Raw genomic sequence first — 16,347 nt, 5'->3', positions numbered from 1 at the left:
CTTGAATTTAAGCCTACCATTTTACTATTTGTTTACTATTGTTCCGTGAGGGTTTTATTGCTCAACTTTACTGGCTTCTTTGAGGTTATTTTTTCGTATTCCATTTTAATTTGTCTCTTAAGTTTTTGACCATAAATGTCTTTGCATAGTTTTTTTAGTAGTAGTTCCAGAGACTACAATATACATACTTCCTTTTTTACAGTCTACTTAAAGTCAACATTTTAACACTTCCGGAACGTAGAGCCACATCCCTGCCTCCACATCGGTTACTTACCCTCTGCCTTTAGAGTGTAGTTAGCGTAACATCTGTATTTGTTGTAAACTCCGTTAGACAAAATGGTAATTTTTGTTTCAACAGTCAAAAATATTTTAGAGAACTTGAGAAGAAAGGAACTCAACTTCATTCATCCAATTATTTGCCACTTCTGTTGCTTTTCCTGTATTCCCAATGTACCAAGTCTCCTTCTGATACCAGTTTCTTTCTGTCTCAAGGACATTCTACAGGAATTCTTTTAGATCAGATCTACTTGCAACAAATTACCTTATTTTTCCTCATCTAAGAATGTCTTTGTCTTCCTTCCTGAAGGATATTTTCGTTGGATTAGGAATTCTGGGTTGACAATTATTTTCTTTCATCCCTTTAAAAATATGATTCTTGGCTGGATGTGGTAGCTCATGCCTATAATCCCAGCACTTTGGGAGGCCAAGGGGAGAGTGGATCACCTGAGGTCAAGAATTTGAGACCAGCCTGGCCAACATGGGGATACCCCATCTCTACTAAAAATACAAAAATTAGCCAGGCATGTTGGTGCACACCTGTAATCCCAGCTACTTGGGAGCCTGAGGTAGGAGGATTCTTTTAACCTGGGAGGTGGAGGTTGCAGTGAGCCGAGATCATGCCATTGCACTGCAGCCTGGGCGACAGAATGAGAGTCTGTCTCAGAAAAAATAATAATAATAATACAACTCCACTTCTTTCTGGCCTCCATTGTTTCCGTGGAGAGATCAGTGGGCGCAGGAACCCTTGTTCCTCTCTGTGTGTCAGTGATTGGATTAGGATGTGTCTGGGCTTGGACATCTTTTGATTTGTCCTGTTTGGGATTCTCTCAGCTTCTTTAATTTATAGGGTTATGTTTTCACCAAATTTTGCGGTTTTAGTCAAGTTTTATCAAACGACTTTCTGCACCTAAGTGTTATCTTTTCTTCTGTCACTCCAGTAACATGAGCGTTAGCCCTCTGTGTGTTGACTTTCCTGGTGATTTTTCTGTGCTGTTCAGATTTTGGGTCATTTCTGTTGCTCTGTCTTCAAGTTGTCACATTCGTTTCTTCATCGTCCTGCTCCTGAACCAATCCATGACATTTTTTATTGCCGTATTTTTCAGTTTTTAAATTTTTGTTTGCTTCTGCTTCATATCTGTTATTTCTTTGTTGAGACTTTCTATTTTTCCATTTATTTCCAAGTATTTGCCCTTTCTTTCTTTCTTTCTTTCTTTTTTTTTTTTTGAGACAGGGTCTCACTCCATCACCTAGGCTGGAGTGCAGTGCTGCAGTCTTGGTTCACTGCAGTCTCCACCTCAAGCTATCCTCCCACCTCAGCCTCCCAAGTAGCTGGGACTACAGGCACACACCACCATACCTGGCTAATTTTTGTCTTTTTTGTAGAGTCGGGATTTTGCCATGCTGCCCAGACTGTTCTCAAACACCTGAGCTCAAGCAATCTGCCCGCCTCAGCCTCCCAAAGTGTGCCCTTACTTTTTGGAGCATTTTTATAATGGTGCTTTAAAGTGTTTTTCAGGTAATTCCAATAACTATGTTGTCTCAATGCTGTTGTATTCTTTTTCTATATGAGTTGCTATTTTTCTGTTTTTTTCCCGTGTTGAGTAACTTTGTATTGTACCCTGGACATTTTTAATGTTAGGGGTAAGATTCTTGGTCTTGTTGACATTCTACGAAGAGATTGAGGTGTTTGTTTTACTGTGACTTGGTTGGCTTAACTCTGCAAAGTCTGACTTTCCTTCCCTGGGATTGGTCTCAATGTCATTTTATTTGTAGGGCCTTTGCCTTGCTGTCTCTACATGTCCCACAAGCGTACTGACCAGTGGCCAGTCTGACCACGTCAGTGGAGCAGATAAAGGACAGAAGTGGAAAAATTCACGAAATTCAGATAAAGTCCGTGGTTTCTTTGAAAAAACAAACACAGGGCTCTGAGCAGGCAGGAGTTAGGCTGGGCACTGCACGGAAAGCCCCGTCACCACGTGGGGCACGTGTTTCACCCCCGTGGGTGGCGTCAGCCCCTCCTGGAGGAGCCCAGGCTGGCAGGTTGGCAGCAGGACAGCACACTGGGCAGAGGTCCCAGGGCGTTTGAGCGTCCTTTCTCCACATCAGATCAATGTGTTCTGCTATTTCGCAGCCTACTTCCCTGGCCCCTGGTTTTTTGAAGTCCATTCCAGATGGCAGGTGATGAGCCTCAGTGAGACTCTGTACGCATCCCTTGACCTCCTGGGTCACAGCCAGACACTTTCACCGTAGAGAAGGGTGAGGGTCATGGAGCTGCTCACCTGAAGCCCCTGCTCCTCTGCCTTCTCCAGACCCTCCTGACCTATGAGCCGAGGGCTCGGCCGGAGTCTTCACAGACCCACCGTGTCCAGGGCCTCCCGCGTGCTCACGCCATCTGCTCCTGGTGCTGCAAGGACCCCCAGCCCAGGCACATATAACCCCGCCTCCCTCCCGCCCTCTCCATGGTCACAATAGAAGAACAGTGAGGCTGTGTTTCCTGTGGCCGTGGCAGTGCCTGCATGCTTAACAGGGGCCTCCAGGGACCCTCCACCCTTGGGCCCCACCTTCCCTTCCCACAGAGTCTTCCCTCTTGTAATTGGCCACTCAGCCCTGCGGAGGGCGCTTCCCGCTCCAAGCTGCCCCAGCCCCTGTGGGCAAGGTGTGGACAGATGCCCGCTGCTGTGTTCCCTGGTTTGAGAAACGCCCCCGAAGATGGGATTTGGGCACCGGTTTTAGACGTGGACAGGCTGCCTGAATCCAGCCCAGGCTCTGAGTGCTGAGGCCTGGGCCGGTAACATGCTCGAGTCTAGAGGATGGAGTAGGAACACGTGCTTCTGTGGCTGTTCTGAGAGGAATGAAAGGACACCCAGCTCCCGGCCAGGGCACCGGGGCCCGCAGAGGACGGCGGGGAACGCTTAGCTCAGCATGGTTGGCTTCCACCTGTCAAAGCCGCATTTTCCAACATTCCAACAAAGCACGCAGTTTGAGAAAGCACGCGGCCCTGGGTGGGCCCTGGGTGGGCCAGAAGCAGCCCGCAGTTTCAGAAAGCGCCAATCCCAACAGGGTGTGCCCGGCTCTGACCTCCACGTTCTTCATCCTCCACAGGTGACCCCAGGGCTTGAAGAAAAGGAGGGGGAGCTGCTGGTGAGGGGACCCTCCGTGTTTCGAGAATACTGGAATAAACCAGAAGAAACGAAAAGTGCATTCACCCCGGATGGCTGGTTTAAGACAGGTAGGACCCAGCCCCGTGGGAGTGGAGGAGAGCCCAAGGGAACAGGCAAGAACTCATCGCTGCCCAGGTTGAGTGACACCGAGGCTGGGAGTTCCCAGAATTTTCAGCCAAAGGCGGAAGATGGGGTGGAGTGGGGCTGGGGGCCGCGGTTACGGCACTGCCTCCTGAGCACCCGGCCTCCCCACCGGCCTCTAGAGCGGGCTCCTTGGCCCTGTCCCTCAGTGCCAGGGGCCCCGGTGCCCCATGACAAGGCTTCTACACTGTCCCTCAGCGCGACAGCCGCTCCAGCACGCACGTACCCTGACCACAGACGCCGGGCCCCACGCAGCCCTTCCTGGTGGCCCTGCTGCCCCTCGTGGGCTGGGGCACCCTCCACCTCCGAGGTGCACCCCTGCACCCAGAGACCTCACCACCCCCACGCTTAGCCACACCTGTGCCCTCCACATCCTTCTCCCCACCAGGGTCAGAAGTCAGCTGACACAGTGCGGTTGGTTTGCAGTAGTGTGGCTGTTTGTTTACTTTCCACAAATCAGCGCGTTCTCTCTGCCAGAACAGGCCTGTGGGTGAGCGGGAGCCTGCCCACCTGATTGAGGTGGCCCAGGAAGCCTGTGGCAGTCAAGAGACACGGCGGCGCCCCTGGAGCCTGCAGGCAGCCCCCGCTGCCACCCTCCTGCTCAACCTGCGCGTGCGCCGGGCCGCTGCTGCCTGACCCCCCCGCTTTGTGAGAAGCTGGCTTGGTCCCAGGCTCCCACGTCCCGCCCCATGGGGCATATTTGGACAGTGGATATTTGGACATTTGGATAGTGGACGTATGTGGATGTGTTACTAGGGGGTCCTTGCGCCCAGAGCTCCTAAGATGGTAGCGGGCAGCTTCCAAAATGGCGGCAGGCCGCTTCCAAGATGGTGGCGAGGCTCGTGTTCTCGGACCTGGGCTCTTGGCCTCACGGATTCCAAGGAATGGAATCTTGGGCCACGCGGTGAGTGTCGTAGCTCTATTAGAAGCCGTGGGCCACAGAAGAGAACCATGGAACCCAGTGACTAGCGTTCAGCTTGATTAGGATGACCCGGGCACTTAGCTGCGCGGGAACAATGGCGAGCCTTTAGGCTGATGGGGAGTGGCAGTGGGCGCCTCGCTGGATCAGGAGCACAGCGGACACCCTGCCGGATCCAGAGGGATGGAAGCCAGTGGCGGGTCTGCAACGGCGGCAAACGGCAGTGGTGGACAGCGAGCGAAAGCTCAGCTTGAGCCGCAACAACCATGGACCAGAAGAGAGTGTAGTTGCAGGATTTAATAGAGTGAAAACAGCTCCCATACAAAGGGAGGGAACCCAGAGAGGGCAGCCGTTGCCAGGTTTATATCCCGGTCATTGTTCCTCCCACTGTGCTCTCAGGAGATAGATGATTGGCTATTCTTTACCTCCTGTTTTAGCCTAATTAGCATTTTAGTGAGCTCTGTTTACTACCTGACTGGTCAGGTGTGAGCTAAGTTGCAAGCCCCGTTCTTAAAGATGGATGTGATCACCTTCCCAGCTAGGCTTAGAGATTCTTAGTCGGCCTAGGAAATCCAGCTAGTCCTGTCTCTCAGATGGACATTTGGATAGTGGATGTATGTCGATGGATATTTGGATAGCGGGCACGCGTGGGTGGACGTTCGGATAGCAGACGCGCGTGGGTGCACATTTGGAGAGTGGACGCACGTGGGTGTGTGGCTGCAGGTACTCACTGTAGTGTATTTATCCCGAAGATGTGCACGTTGCTCCTGACCCCTGGGTGGTGAGATTGCGGTGGTTTTTCCTTTCCCTTTTTTTTTGGCCTGTCTATATTTTATGCTGAACATCATTATTTTATAATAACCTTTAAGTAGTATTTTCCAAAAAGAGAGGCCCATTTCCATGCATCAGAATCTGCTGGCCCGAAATCAGAAACGCATCTGCCCCATGCCCTTCCACAGGGAGCAGAGCTTGGGGGCTGCAGCATGCAGGCGGGATGGGCTCCTTGAGGGATGCTGGAAGGGGCCATGTTGGCCCGCAGCCTCGCCGCCGCGTGGCCTGATCCTGTGGGTCCCAGGGCCCTGGAGCACGTGCTTCTCTGAGGCAGGTGTGCTGGGTGTGTGGTCGTTCCGCACATTTGCAAAGCGAAGGATCCGTGAGCCCTTAGAGCAGAGGCCAGTGCCCCACGCAGCATCTCACAGGCTTCCCAAGGTACCCTGGGAGGCACTTTTGTGGGCCGGACATCAGCAGAAGACCTGGGGCTGGGGCCCTGGAAGCCTCTGTGTGACAGGACGTGGTCAGCACATCAAACACTCCCTCCCAGTTTATCTTTTTTATACACCCCCATTAGTGCACGCTGATCTGAGGGAACAAGCCTGTCCATGACTTCCCTTCAAATGCAGAAGACTTACAGGAACCCGACTTGAGCAGGTCTTGCTCTGAGCATCCCTCCAGCGCCCTCTGAATGCCCCGACCCCAACCTGACTCACGCTGCGGTTCTTTTATTTATTTAGTTAGTTATTTTTGAGACGGAATCTTGCTCTGTCGCCCAGGCTGCAGTGCAGTGGGCATGATCTCAGCTCACTGCAACCTCTGCCTTTCGGGTTCAAGCAATTCTCCTGCCTCAGCCTCCCAAGTAGCTGGGATTACAGGCGCGCGCCACCACGCCCGGCTAATTTTTGTATTTTTAGTAGAGACAGGGTTTCGCCATGTTGGCCGGGCTGGTCTCGAGCTCCTGACCTCAGGTGATCCGCCCGCCTCAGCCTCCCAAAGTGCTGGGATTACAGGCGTGAGCCACCGTGCCTGGCCGGTTCTTTTATTTTTAAATTCAGATAAAAAGCTGAAGATGTTTTTTTCTTTGAAAGCACAGGAACCACAGCCCTGTGGATTCTGCGAACCGCGGGGCTCCCTGAGCTTCTGGGAGGGAAGCCGTGTGAGATGTGGGGCTGTGAGCGCGGAAACACTTGCAGTTGCCAGTGCCGATGCATGTTTCAGCCAGGGCGGAATCGCATGCATTAATTATTGTAAAGAGATGTCTTTAGGAGAAAATGATTTTGAAATTCAGTTTAATTTCATTGTAATGTGCTGCAAACAGGAAGGGAGTATGTGTGTTTAATTGGCTCTCGGGGGTAAGGCCTGGAAGCCGCATGCCTTTGTCACAGGCCATTAGCGATGCCGCTGCATAATGAGAGCCTGCAATCAGCTCACAGCTGCCGCTCCTGCCGGGAGACCATGATATTAAATAGAAATCAGGAGAAATTAAACTTAACCCTTTCCCTGGCCAGCCCCTCCTGCCACACGGATTCTGGCATAAGCTGGCGGGCACAGGGGACGGCCGGGGATGGCTGGACACAGCCGAGGCTGGCCTACAGCTCCTCAGCAGCCTCATCCAGGTCAGGACGAGAGGAGAGGTTGCCAGCTTTGATGCCGGCCGCTCCTGCCTCCCCTGCCTGCCCCTGTGCCTACAGCCTGCTTCTGCCTCGAGATCACACAGCAGGCTTGTGAGGCCCGGGGTCTCCACTGCTGCCCAAGGAGATGTCAAAGGTCTGTCTCAGGTAACTCCTCTGACAGCCAAAATGATCTCTTCAGATGCTCTGACTCCACGTGCCCTCGCTCAGAGACACATGCGCACATTTGCCTTCTGGGGCGAGTGGAAGGTGACACGGAGGTGGGCACCTCTGCCAGGCAGGTGCCGGAGCAGCGGCAGCCCCTCCTGGGGGCATCCGGGGGTCAGGAGAGGGGCGGTGGGGCAGGGCAGCATCCTTGCAGGGGTGAATGGCGTCTTAGGCTCCAGCCGGGAGAGGAAACCTGATGACCAAACTCCTTAGAGAAGAGTCAGGGATCTCGGGAGAACCACCAGGAGCTCACGGGGAAGGATTGAGAGGAAGAGCCCCAGGTCCTGGGAGGACCACCAGGAGCTTGTGGGGAAGGATTGAGGGGAAGAGCCCCAGGTCCTCGAAGACCACCAGGAGCTCACAGGAAGGATGGGAAGAGGGGAGTGGGGGGCTAGAGAACCCCCAGACTGAGAAATTCTGCTCAGGGAGCAAGAAGGGAGCTGGGCCCAGGTGGCCCCATCCCCCAAGGTTGAACATCAGCCCAGCCACCCGGGCCCTCCACGTGCTCACGGGTACCACTGCCGGGCACTAGCTTACTTGTCACCCTGTCTGAGGCATGTTAGGGGCAGCAGCAAGAGTCCACTGCTTCCAGGGCCCAGCTGGGGCTCCATGCGTCCCTGGGCATACCCAGAACCCTCTGGGTCTCAGCCGTTGGGTGCTTACGTCTGGGCCAGTGGCAAAGGGTTAAAGGGACCTTGTGATTCAGTTGGGACTCACTGGCCTCAAGAAGCGAAAATCAGAGGGACAGCAGCCCCAGCCGCCGGGGCTTCCCCTGTGGAGCCAGAGCTCCCTGGCAGGCACTGTGGAGGCCAGGTGGGGACCAGCAGTGTCACGGTCCCGGCCCACAGCCTCTCAGCCTCCCACAGCCTCTCCCTGTGGTAACGAGGTGGACGCTGAGCCCCAGGCCTGATGGCACATTTGAGGTCAGATGGGGGCACCTGGGCTGTTCCTGCAGCTGTCCCCTCGTCCAAGGGAGGGACCTTTTCAGAAGCCCTGGGCCTTTGTCTCATTGACCAAAACTCTGTCCTGGCCATCCTGCCTTCACAGGACACTGGGCACCTCTGTGGGGCAAGGGAAGGAACACCGGCATCCTGGTGGGGCCCCGAGACCCAACCAAGGCTCATCTGGCTGGTGCCAGCCTCTGCGCCAAGGGTGCCGACCGAGGTCAGAGCCGATCGCGGGGATGACAGGTGCTGAAATGGCCGTGCCTGCCCCAGCCCCTTTCATCCGGCAGAGGGACCTCGCTGGGCCTCCCACGCTCAGCCAGGCTGTGCTGTGAAGCCCCTCTCTTCCCTTCTCAGAGCCATACGTCCACGCTGACAGCTCCTGAGAGGGACTGTGTTTTGCTGCCTGCCGGTGCCAAGTTGACTGACGGGCCGTGCTGAGGAGGGGTGGCCCCAGCCCTCCTGCAAGATGCCCTTCTGTGCAGCCTGCAGGGCCACCAGGCCCACGAGACGGGCATGGCTTTCAGATGTATCTTAGCCTGGGTTCCCTAGAAAGCACACGAGGACTCTGGGCAGAGGGTGTTTTTAATTTTTTTTTTTTTAAGCCAAAGTTACACACCCGTGGCTTAAAGACCCAAGTAGTTTTAGCAGTTTGAGAAGAACCACCACAGCTGTGCCCCTTCCCCAGACTCGCCGGGTGCTGCTTCTGTGCGGTCCCCGCATCCTGAGGGCCGCCAGCGCGGCCACCTCCAGACTCCTTTTTGCTGCGGTGGCTTGAGTCCCACAGAGGAGGCCCCTCCTCAGGCGCGGCCCGGCTCAGTCCCGTACGGCATCTGCGCTGTTGAGACCATGGAGTTGCCGCTGAGAACTGAGCCCAGGGGACCCTCAGATTTTTCCTCTTTCTTTGTTTTCCAGAGTCGGGAAAGTGTTGGTTTTCTTGGTCTCCTGGTGCCAATTCGTCGTGGGCTGGGCCGGTCTCCCCATGGCGCCTCCTTCCCCGTCACCACCACCCCTTCCCTCCTGCCGGGTCAGGACTTCTGCTCCCAGCCCATGGCATCCTCCTCTTCCCTCTTCCGCCCCCAGCTTTGGGGACTGCTTTCCCCTGGGGCTTCCCGAGGCGCGTGTGTCGGGTCCATACTTGGAGACTTGCGTGTCTCTCCGGGTCTTCATTCTGCCCTCAGCCTTGCTTGCTGGTTTGACTGGGCATAGGGTTCAGGGCTAGAAGTCGCTTCTCTATCATTTTCTGGTCTTCAGATTTGCTGGTGCCACAGCCGTGCTGAATCCTGGCACTTGGTGACCCCCCCTTTTTTTTTTTTTCGAGACAGTCTTGCTCTGTCGGCAGGCTGGAGTGCAGTGGCACGATCTCGGCTCACTGCAACCTCCGCCTCCCAGGTTCAAGCAGTTCTCCTGCTTCAGCCTCCCGAGAGTAGCTGGGACTACAGGCGTGTGCCACCACGCCCAGCTAATTTTTGTATTTTTAGTAGAGACGGGTTTCACCATGTTGGCCAGGATGGTCTTGATCTCCTGACCTCGTGATCTCCCCTCTTCGTCCTCCCAAAGTTCTGGAATTACAGGTGTGAGCCAATGCGCCCAGCCGTGACCCCCTCTTTTTAACGTACAAGGGTCTCCTCTGTCTCCAGACCCCTGAGCCCAGGTTGAGGAGCCACCAGGTGAGGACTGAGCCAAGGTCAGGGAGCCGCCGGGTGAGCTCTGAGCCCAGGTCAGGGAGCTGCGTCTCAGGCCATCACTGGGACTCCCTCTGCTTTCAAGAAGCCTCTTCCACTCTTGGCCCACAGAGGAGACCTGGATGGTACTGGAGTCCAGGTGCAGAAGCCTCCAGTGCCCACGGGCACCTGAGCTTCCAGCACCTTCCCTCCTGCTGGGCGGTGGCCTGTGCCTGTCTGCAATGGAGGCCGCCTGCCCCGCTGCCCCTCTGAGCCTCAGTCTGTCCTCCCTGCAGCCACCTCCCCTGGCCAGGTGCCCAGGGGCAACTGGTGGAGCCTTTCATGTAACTTGGTTTCCAGCTGCCTCTCTGTACACACACACGGGGGGACCTGTTCCAGGCTTGGAGGCTGGGGACTCGGGGGCAGAGGGCAGAGGTCTCAGGGGCAGAGATCTCAGGGCAGCGGCTTGGGCAGGGGCCTTGGGCAGGGCCTTGGGCTTCCCTTGGCACTTTCCTCAAGGCCCAGGGCCAAGCTTCACATTCTGTTGCTAGCATCAGTGCCATTTGGGAGCAAGTCCGACAGGCTGGGTCTGGGCCTCTCTTCACCTTGTTTCCTGGGATCGGGCTTTGGGTGCTAGTGTCACTCCAGATCCAGGCTCGGGAACCAGATCTGCACAGCATAACAGGTGCTGTTCTTATCTTGCATGTGGGTCAGGACACCCCCCGGCCAAGAGTGCTTCCTCCGAGGCCACAGACAAGGTCTCGCTGGGGGACTGGGGACCGCAGCGCCTCACTCTACCCACACTCCAGAGAATTCGAATCTGAGCATTGGAAGATTTATTTTCAAGTACAGTGGAAGGCAGAGACATGAAATAGCACCAAATTCAAAAGCAGCTCATAAATCCAAGTAATAGGAGTTTATTGATTGCTGCGTTATATCTGTCAGAACAAAACTCCTTTAATGCACACATCAGGCCAAGGAGATACACAGCCCATTGACAGCCGACTCCGATTTCAGAATCGATGCATTTTGATAAATAGGTTGTTATAAAAAGTAAAGGTTATTTAACTTGTTTGACGTGCATTTCACAATGATCGCGAGTTGCCCTGGAGCCCTCTGAACCTTCTGAGTCGCCCTCGCTGCCGCAGGACCTCCTCCCATGGTGTCCGACCCGCTCTTGCTTGGCTGAGACTTTGTTTAAACCCTGGCTCCAATGCCCCTGAGCCCTTGATAGCAGCGTCCCAGCCTGGAAGAGCAAAACCAGCCACTCTTCCCTTTGGCAAAGGCACAGCAAGGCGGGTGAGGCGAACGCTGAGTAGTCCAGGAATGGGCAGGGAGATGTGAACCCTCGGAGCTGAGGCTGCTCTGTGCTGAGAAGCTAGAACAAAGCCTGACACGTTCCAAGGGGCAAGCTCAGGGCTGGGAGGGAAGCAGCGGGGCGGCCCCTTTGGGTGGGGGTGCCTAGGCCTTGCAGACAAGACTCTCGCCAGAGGAGGTGGACCATGGCAGAGGGGCCGTGTATGTGCAGCAGGAGGGACCCTGAAGGGCCCCGGCCTAGAGGGGGTCTTTGCGAGGAAGATGCCAGGAACGTCCAGGCCAAGGCGTCCAGGCAAAGGCATCCTGGCAAAGGCATCCTGGCAAAGGCATCCTGGCAAAGGTATCCTGGCAAAGGCATCCTGGGACTCGGGCTTTCCTCTGTGGGCAGTGGGAAGTCTCTCCCTACACCTGGAAGGAGCTTCAGGCAGCAGTGAGGATGGGGATTCTGACACTGGAGTGGGGAGCCGGCCCTGTGGTGCTGGCTGGGCCAAGAGCAGCACCACCCTCTGATGCCCGGGGTGGGAAGGACAGACGACTGCCACCATCCACTAAGGGCCCCTGCACGCCACACACATGCTCTGAGCACTGAGGGTCCCCGCACGCCACGCACGCATTCTGGGCACAGAAGCACCTCAGAATCGTCCCCGAGACAGGCATCCGTCACAGAGACAGGTCTCAGTCCTGCACTGATTGGCTTCGTCTAGTGCTGCTGGGGGAGTCTCAGACACAGCCTTTTTCTGACAGGTGTAGCTGCCACTTTCTCCAGCACAGAAGCCTGGGCCCCTGAGGATGGCACCATGCTCCACGCCGACCCCCACAGTTCTTCCCTCCACATGGCTCAGTGGAAACCGTGCGTGCAGCACAGCAGGCAGGCTGGGACCTGTGACGACCCTGGGGTTGGAAGCCAGGCAGGGCTATCACTGAGAAGCCGGGATTTGGGGCCTGGGGCCCAGGGAATGGACGACTCCCCAAGCTGCCCCAGCAGTCGTTCCTGAGCACTGGCTCCAGGAGAAGCATCTCTGGGCAGGGGCAGCCAGGCCCAGGAAGGGAGAGACCCCTGAACAAGGCCTACAGCAGGGTCTCTGGGCCTGACCATGCCAGAAACAGCCCAGAGCCAGAGAGGATGGGCAGATACTCAGTGCCACCACTCCTGGGAGATCTCAGCACCAGGGCTTTGACCCCTGGGGATACACACCCACACGTGCTGAGACATAGCCACACCTGCTGAGATATAACGAGACATAGCCACACCTGCTGAGATATAACACATCTGCAGAGACACACCCACACCTGCAGAGAGACACCCACAGCTGCAGAGACACAGCCAAACCTGCACACACACCCACACCTGCAGAGACAGCCACACCTGCAGACACACCCACACCTGCAGACACACCCACACCTAAAGAGACGTGGGGGGTCTCGCAGTGGGCGGAGAGGTCGGGTCTTGCATCTAATCAGCCATTGATGGGTCTTTCCTGTGTTTGTAGCGCTCATTCCTTCTATTCATAAACTAAGTTCATGTTAATTTGTTCTTTAACAAGTTATTGCATGATCATAATCCATTGCCAACGTTGGCGTGGCTCACCATGTGATGAGCCCACTCAGAGGCCTGGTGCTACTGGAGATTGGGAAGAAAATTGCTCCGTAAACCAAAAAGCAAATTTTTACAACTTATAAAAAACATTCACAGGAAGTTAGAAACAACACACAGGAGCTCCTTGTGCCGCCCCCCAGGTTCTCCCAGCATCAGCTGGGTGCGTAATGGTGGTACATGCTCAGTGCCAGCGTAGCTTTGGTGCAGCCTCAGCCCCGTGAGCAGCTGTGATGGATGCTTGGAGCCAGGACACAGGCAGCTCAAGAGGGTGCCAGGGACTCGTCAGCCTTGGGTGCGGGCAGTGATGGCCTCTCCGGCAGGACCAGAGCAGGGCAGCGGCTACTTGCTGCGCTGGGTCTCTGGGTGGTGCAGGCTAGGGTGGAGCCAGACCAGAAGCTGTGTGGTGGGCCCTGAGCGCCTGGCAGCCTCCCTGGCGTCAGCAGCTGTGGCATCTGTGGGGCAGGTGCAGCCTGGACCGGGCGGCTCGGTGCGACTAAGAGATGCTGTTGGAAGACTGGTGGCTGTCTGGTCCAGAGGGGACACACAGCCAGGCTGCACAGCAGGAGCAGGAGCCATGGCGGGTCCCACGGGACTTGGGACAGGCTGTGTCTACCCCCGCCCACAGCCCAACCTGCACACCCCCTTCCAGCCTCCCAGTCAGACTACCCCAGGGCTACAGTGAGACCACTGTCCTGGCGGGGAGCCTCTGGTTTTTCTGCTTCCCATCAGCACAGAGTTCCAGAGCTCCATAAATAGGCCTGGAGCCCACCTGCGCACACCCATCCGTCTTGTTTAATAGACTGAGGAGCACGCCATGGGTCTCAAGGAGTGGCGAGGTGATGGATGGGGCCTTTCTGTGTCCAACAGCATGATGTATAATGAAGTATTTATGATTTATTCCAGCTAATAACCCATGTGGAGTGCGGGGTGTGTGGAAGCAGACAGCTGAGGCCTCAGCACTGCCCTCAGACGCCCTGCGTGCTCCCACGGCCGCGGGCACACACGTGTGCATGCACATGCTCACAGTCACGCATACCGTGCCCTCCCAGCTGCACACACGCTCCCAGGCACACGCACCATGGGCCCATGCGTCATGAGACAGCTTCGGGCTGGGAGTACAGGCTCTGAGGCTGCAGCCCGCTCTTCCGGACTCCCCACCCTCAGTGGCTGGTGGTGTCTGTGTTGAGCTACTCGAGAAAGAAAACGAGGGAAGCTCAGTTCCCACAGGAGGCCTCCAGGAACTGCACGGGAGAGGAGCAAGGGCCATGTCGTGGCTTTGCCTTAGGAAGGAAAATGTGGGGCAGCCCCAGCCATTGTTCTAGGACCAGCATGGTCAGGTGTGGAGGACGTAAGATGGGCACCAGCAGGAGGTTCTGGGCACCCAGGAAAGGCCCTGTCCTCCTCAGCCACCAGCCCCTCCCTGTGGCCTCTGCGTGGGCCTTGGCGCCTCTCCCATCCAGAGGGGCTGAGCAGTCACTGCTGGACCCCATCGTGGTGGGATGTTGGGCCCCTCTATTCTGCCGTCCCAGGGGTGCCGTCTGGGGGTCCTTGCAGCAGTAGCAGCACAGCCAGGAGGCCCAGCACACCCTGGCACCCATCCTGAGAGAGGGTAAAGCATCAGACCCTGTGCTTGTTGCTTAGAAAAGGCCACGCATCCCACCCATAACCAGTGGTTATCAATCACTGTGACAGAAACAGGGCCTGAGCTGGCTTACTAATGCAGGGTGTCTGCAGACCAGGGGCCCAGCAGGGCTCCTGGCACCTCCTGGTCCTGGCAGGCACTGGACCCACTGCTGACCTGTCCCTGGAGGAAGTGCATACAGCTGAGCATGGGGAAGGGACCCCACAGGAAGGGCAGACCCCACATCATGGGCACAGTCCCACCTTGGGACACACGTCATGACCACCAGGAACGTGGGCTTACCTGGCATAGCTGCTTCTGCGTTGGGGTTGCCACATGGTAGTAGCCAGAGTCCCCTTTCCTCAGGGGACACCGTGGTGTTTAAGGACGGCCAGTACTGGATCCGAGGCCGGACCTCAGTGGACATCATCAAGACCGGAGGCTACAAGGTCAGCGCCCTGGAGGTGGAGTGGCATCTGCTGGCCCACCCCAGCATCACAGGTGCGTGGCCGGACTTGCACCAGGGAGGCCAGGTTAGACGGGTGCTGCCTTCCATGTTTGAGTTTTAGACGATCGCAGATGAGGTGACACCGTCCCAGCTGCCTTCAGGGGTCCCTGTGATGCTCACCTCTGCTCCCTGCCCTGGCCAGGGCACATGGGGCTAGCGGGGATGCAGCCTACTCGGTGTTGGAGCCACTGACCCCGTGCCCACCAGAGCTCCCAGGCCTGGCTGGGCGCAGCTCCCATCTGCATGATGCCCCTGCAGGAGGGTGGCAGGGAGAGTGCAGAGAGCCAAGGGGTGGGAAGGCAGAGCCCCTGTGAGTGCCCAGCCCCCAGATCCACTGTGGGGAGCCCGTCCTCACTCCCCTCCCCACAGGCCCAGCCGGCACCAGGACGGGTGATTGGAGTGGGGCCTCTCCAAGGACGGGCTCCAGGGCTGCGGCCAGACTGCGCTCTTCCTGTGCGTCCAGGCACTCTTCAGCCTGTAAGGGTCACTGAGGCGTTCCCATGTCCTCAAACTGTTCTTCTGTCCACAGATGTGGCTGTGATTGGAGTTCCGGATATGACATGGGGCCAGCGGGTCACTGCTGTGGTGACCCTCCGAGAAGGACACTCACTGTCCCACAGGGAGCTCAAAGAGTGGGCCAGGTAGGGCTGGGTGGGGCGGGCAGGGGGCACTCATGGGGTCTTGGGGGTCCAGGGGTGAGGGCCACCCTAGGTATTGGCATCGTCCGTCTTAGAGGTGGAAGTGAGGGATCAAGAAAGACCAGCAGTGAGTGTCCTTAGAGACCTGAAGGCCGCACATAGCAGGCAGAGACGAGGGCAGGGGGTAGGAGCCGTGCTCAGATTTGACTTGGTGGCAACATCCCAAGGGGGCAGAAGCTCACATTCCTGGGACAGGGCCCTGTGTGGCCTGTGGTGGGTTCCGCCCTGGTCCCAGGAGAGATCCCGAATGAGCCAGGCCAAGACCATGCAGGAGGTGCATGGAACTGAGATCCAGGGCTGACACCAGCTGGCCGCACGCTCTGGGCCCTTCCCGGCCAGGCCACGGGCAGCCTGTCCACCTGCCGCCCCAAAGCCAGCGCTGGGCCCCAGCCAAACAGCAAGGCCCATCCACTCTCCACCGGCACCTGCACGGCCTCTCCCTCTCCTGCCCTGGGGGTGGGTCCTCAAGGCACCTCACACACCTCCAGTGAGTTCCACGGAGACCCCAGCACCATCACCATCCCCTCACTCTTCACTTTCCTCCATGCCCAGGGCAGGGCCCGTTCCTCAACAGCGGCCACCACCCAGTCCTTAAACTCACCTGCGTTTTTTGTTTTGCCTTTGCCTTACCCAGAAACTTTCCCTGAGGACTTTGTCCCACCTGTCTCACCCCCAGTGGTTTCTGATGCATGGGATCCACAGACCCTCCCCCTTTGCCAGCAGTGCTGGTGGTCATGCCCAGGGCTGAACCTGAGCTGTGGCCTCGTCAAAGGCCGTTAGGACAGAAGGGTATCCCATAGGACTGTCAGGGCAGAGCCTGGCTGAGCTCAGAAAGGAAGCTGTTAGTTTCACCTACCGTAAATTCTTTTTTTTTTTTTTAATTTAT

The 16,347-nt window shown here is 56.7% G+C and overlaps 1 protein-coding gene across 8 annotated transcripts in view; it reads left to right on the top strand.

Annotated features, from left to right (window-relative positions):
* Positions 1–16,347, top strand: part of ACSF3 (acyl-CoA synthetase family member 3) — a 61,649-nt gene that overhangs the window by 36,717 nt on the left and 8,585 nt on the right. For 5 of the 8 annotated variants that reach the window (XM_032156183.2, XM_032156182.2, XM_032156184.2 and 2 more), the window contains exons 7-9: positions 3,382–3,508; positions 14,622–14,756; positions 15,293–15,404. In XM_032156183.2, the coding sequence (XP_032012074.1) occupies positions 3,382–3,508; positions 14,622–14,756; positions 15,293–15,404 (374 nt within the window). Of the gene's footprint in view, positions 1–3,381; positions 3,509–8,413; positions 8,636–11,781; positions 11,906–14,621; positions 14,757–15,292; positions 15,405–16,347 lie in introns of those variants that run through there. The other 3 variants (XR_009213983.1, XR_009213982.1, XR_009213984.1) reach the window with 3 other exon arrangements.

This window comes from Hylobates moloch, unplaced genomic scaffold (genome assembly GCF_009828535.3).
Source record: "Hylobates moloch isolate HMO894 unplaced genomic scaffold, HMol_V3 SCAFFOLD_6, whole genome shotgun sequence".
NCBI lineage: Eukaryota > Metazoa > Chordata > Mammalia > Primates > Hylobatidae > Hylobates > Hylobates moloch.
The sequence above is the reverse complement of the archived record's forward strand: the minus strand, read 5'-3'. Positions and strand labels throughout refer to the sequence as shown.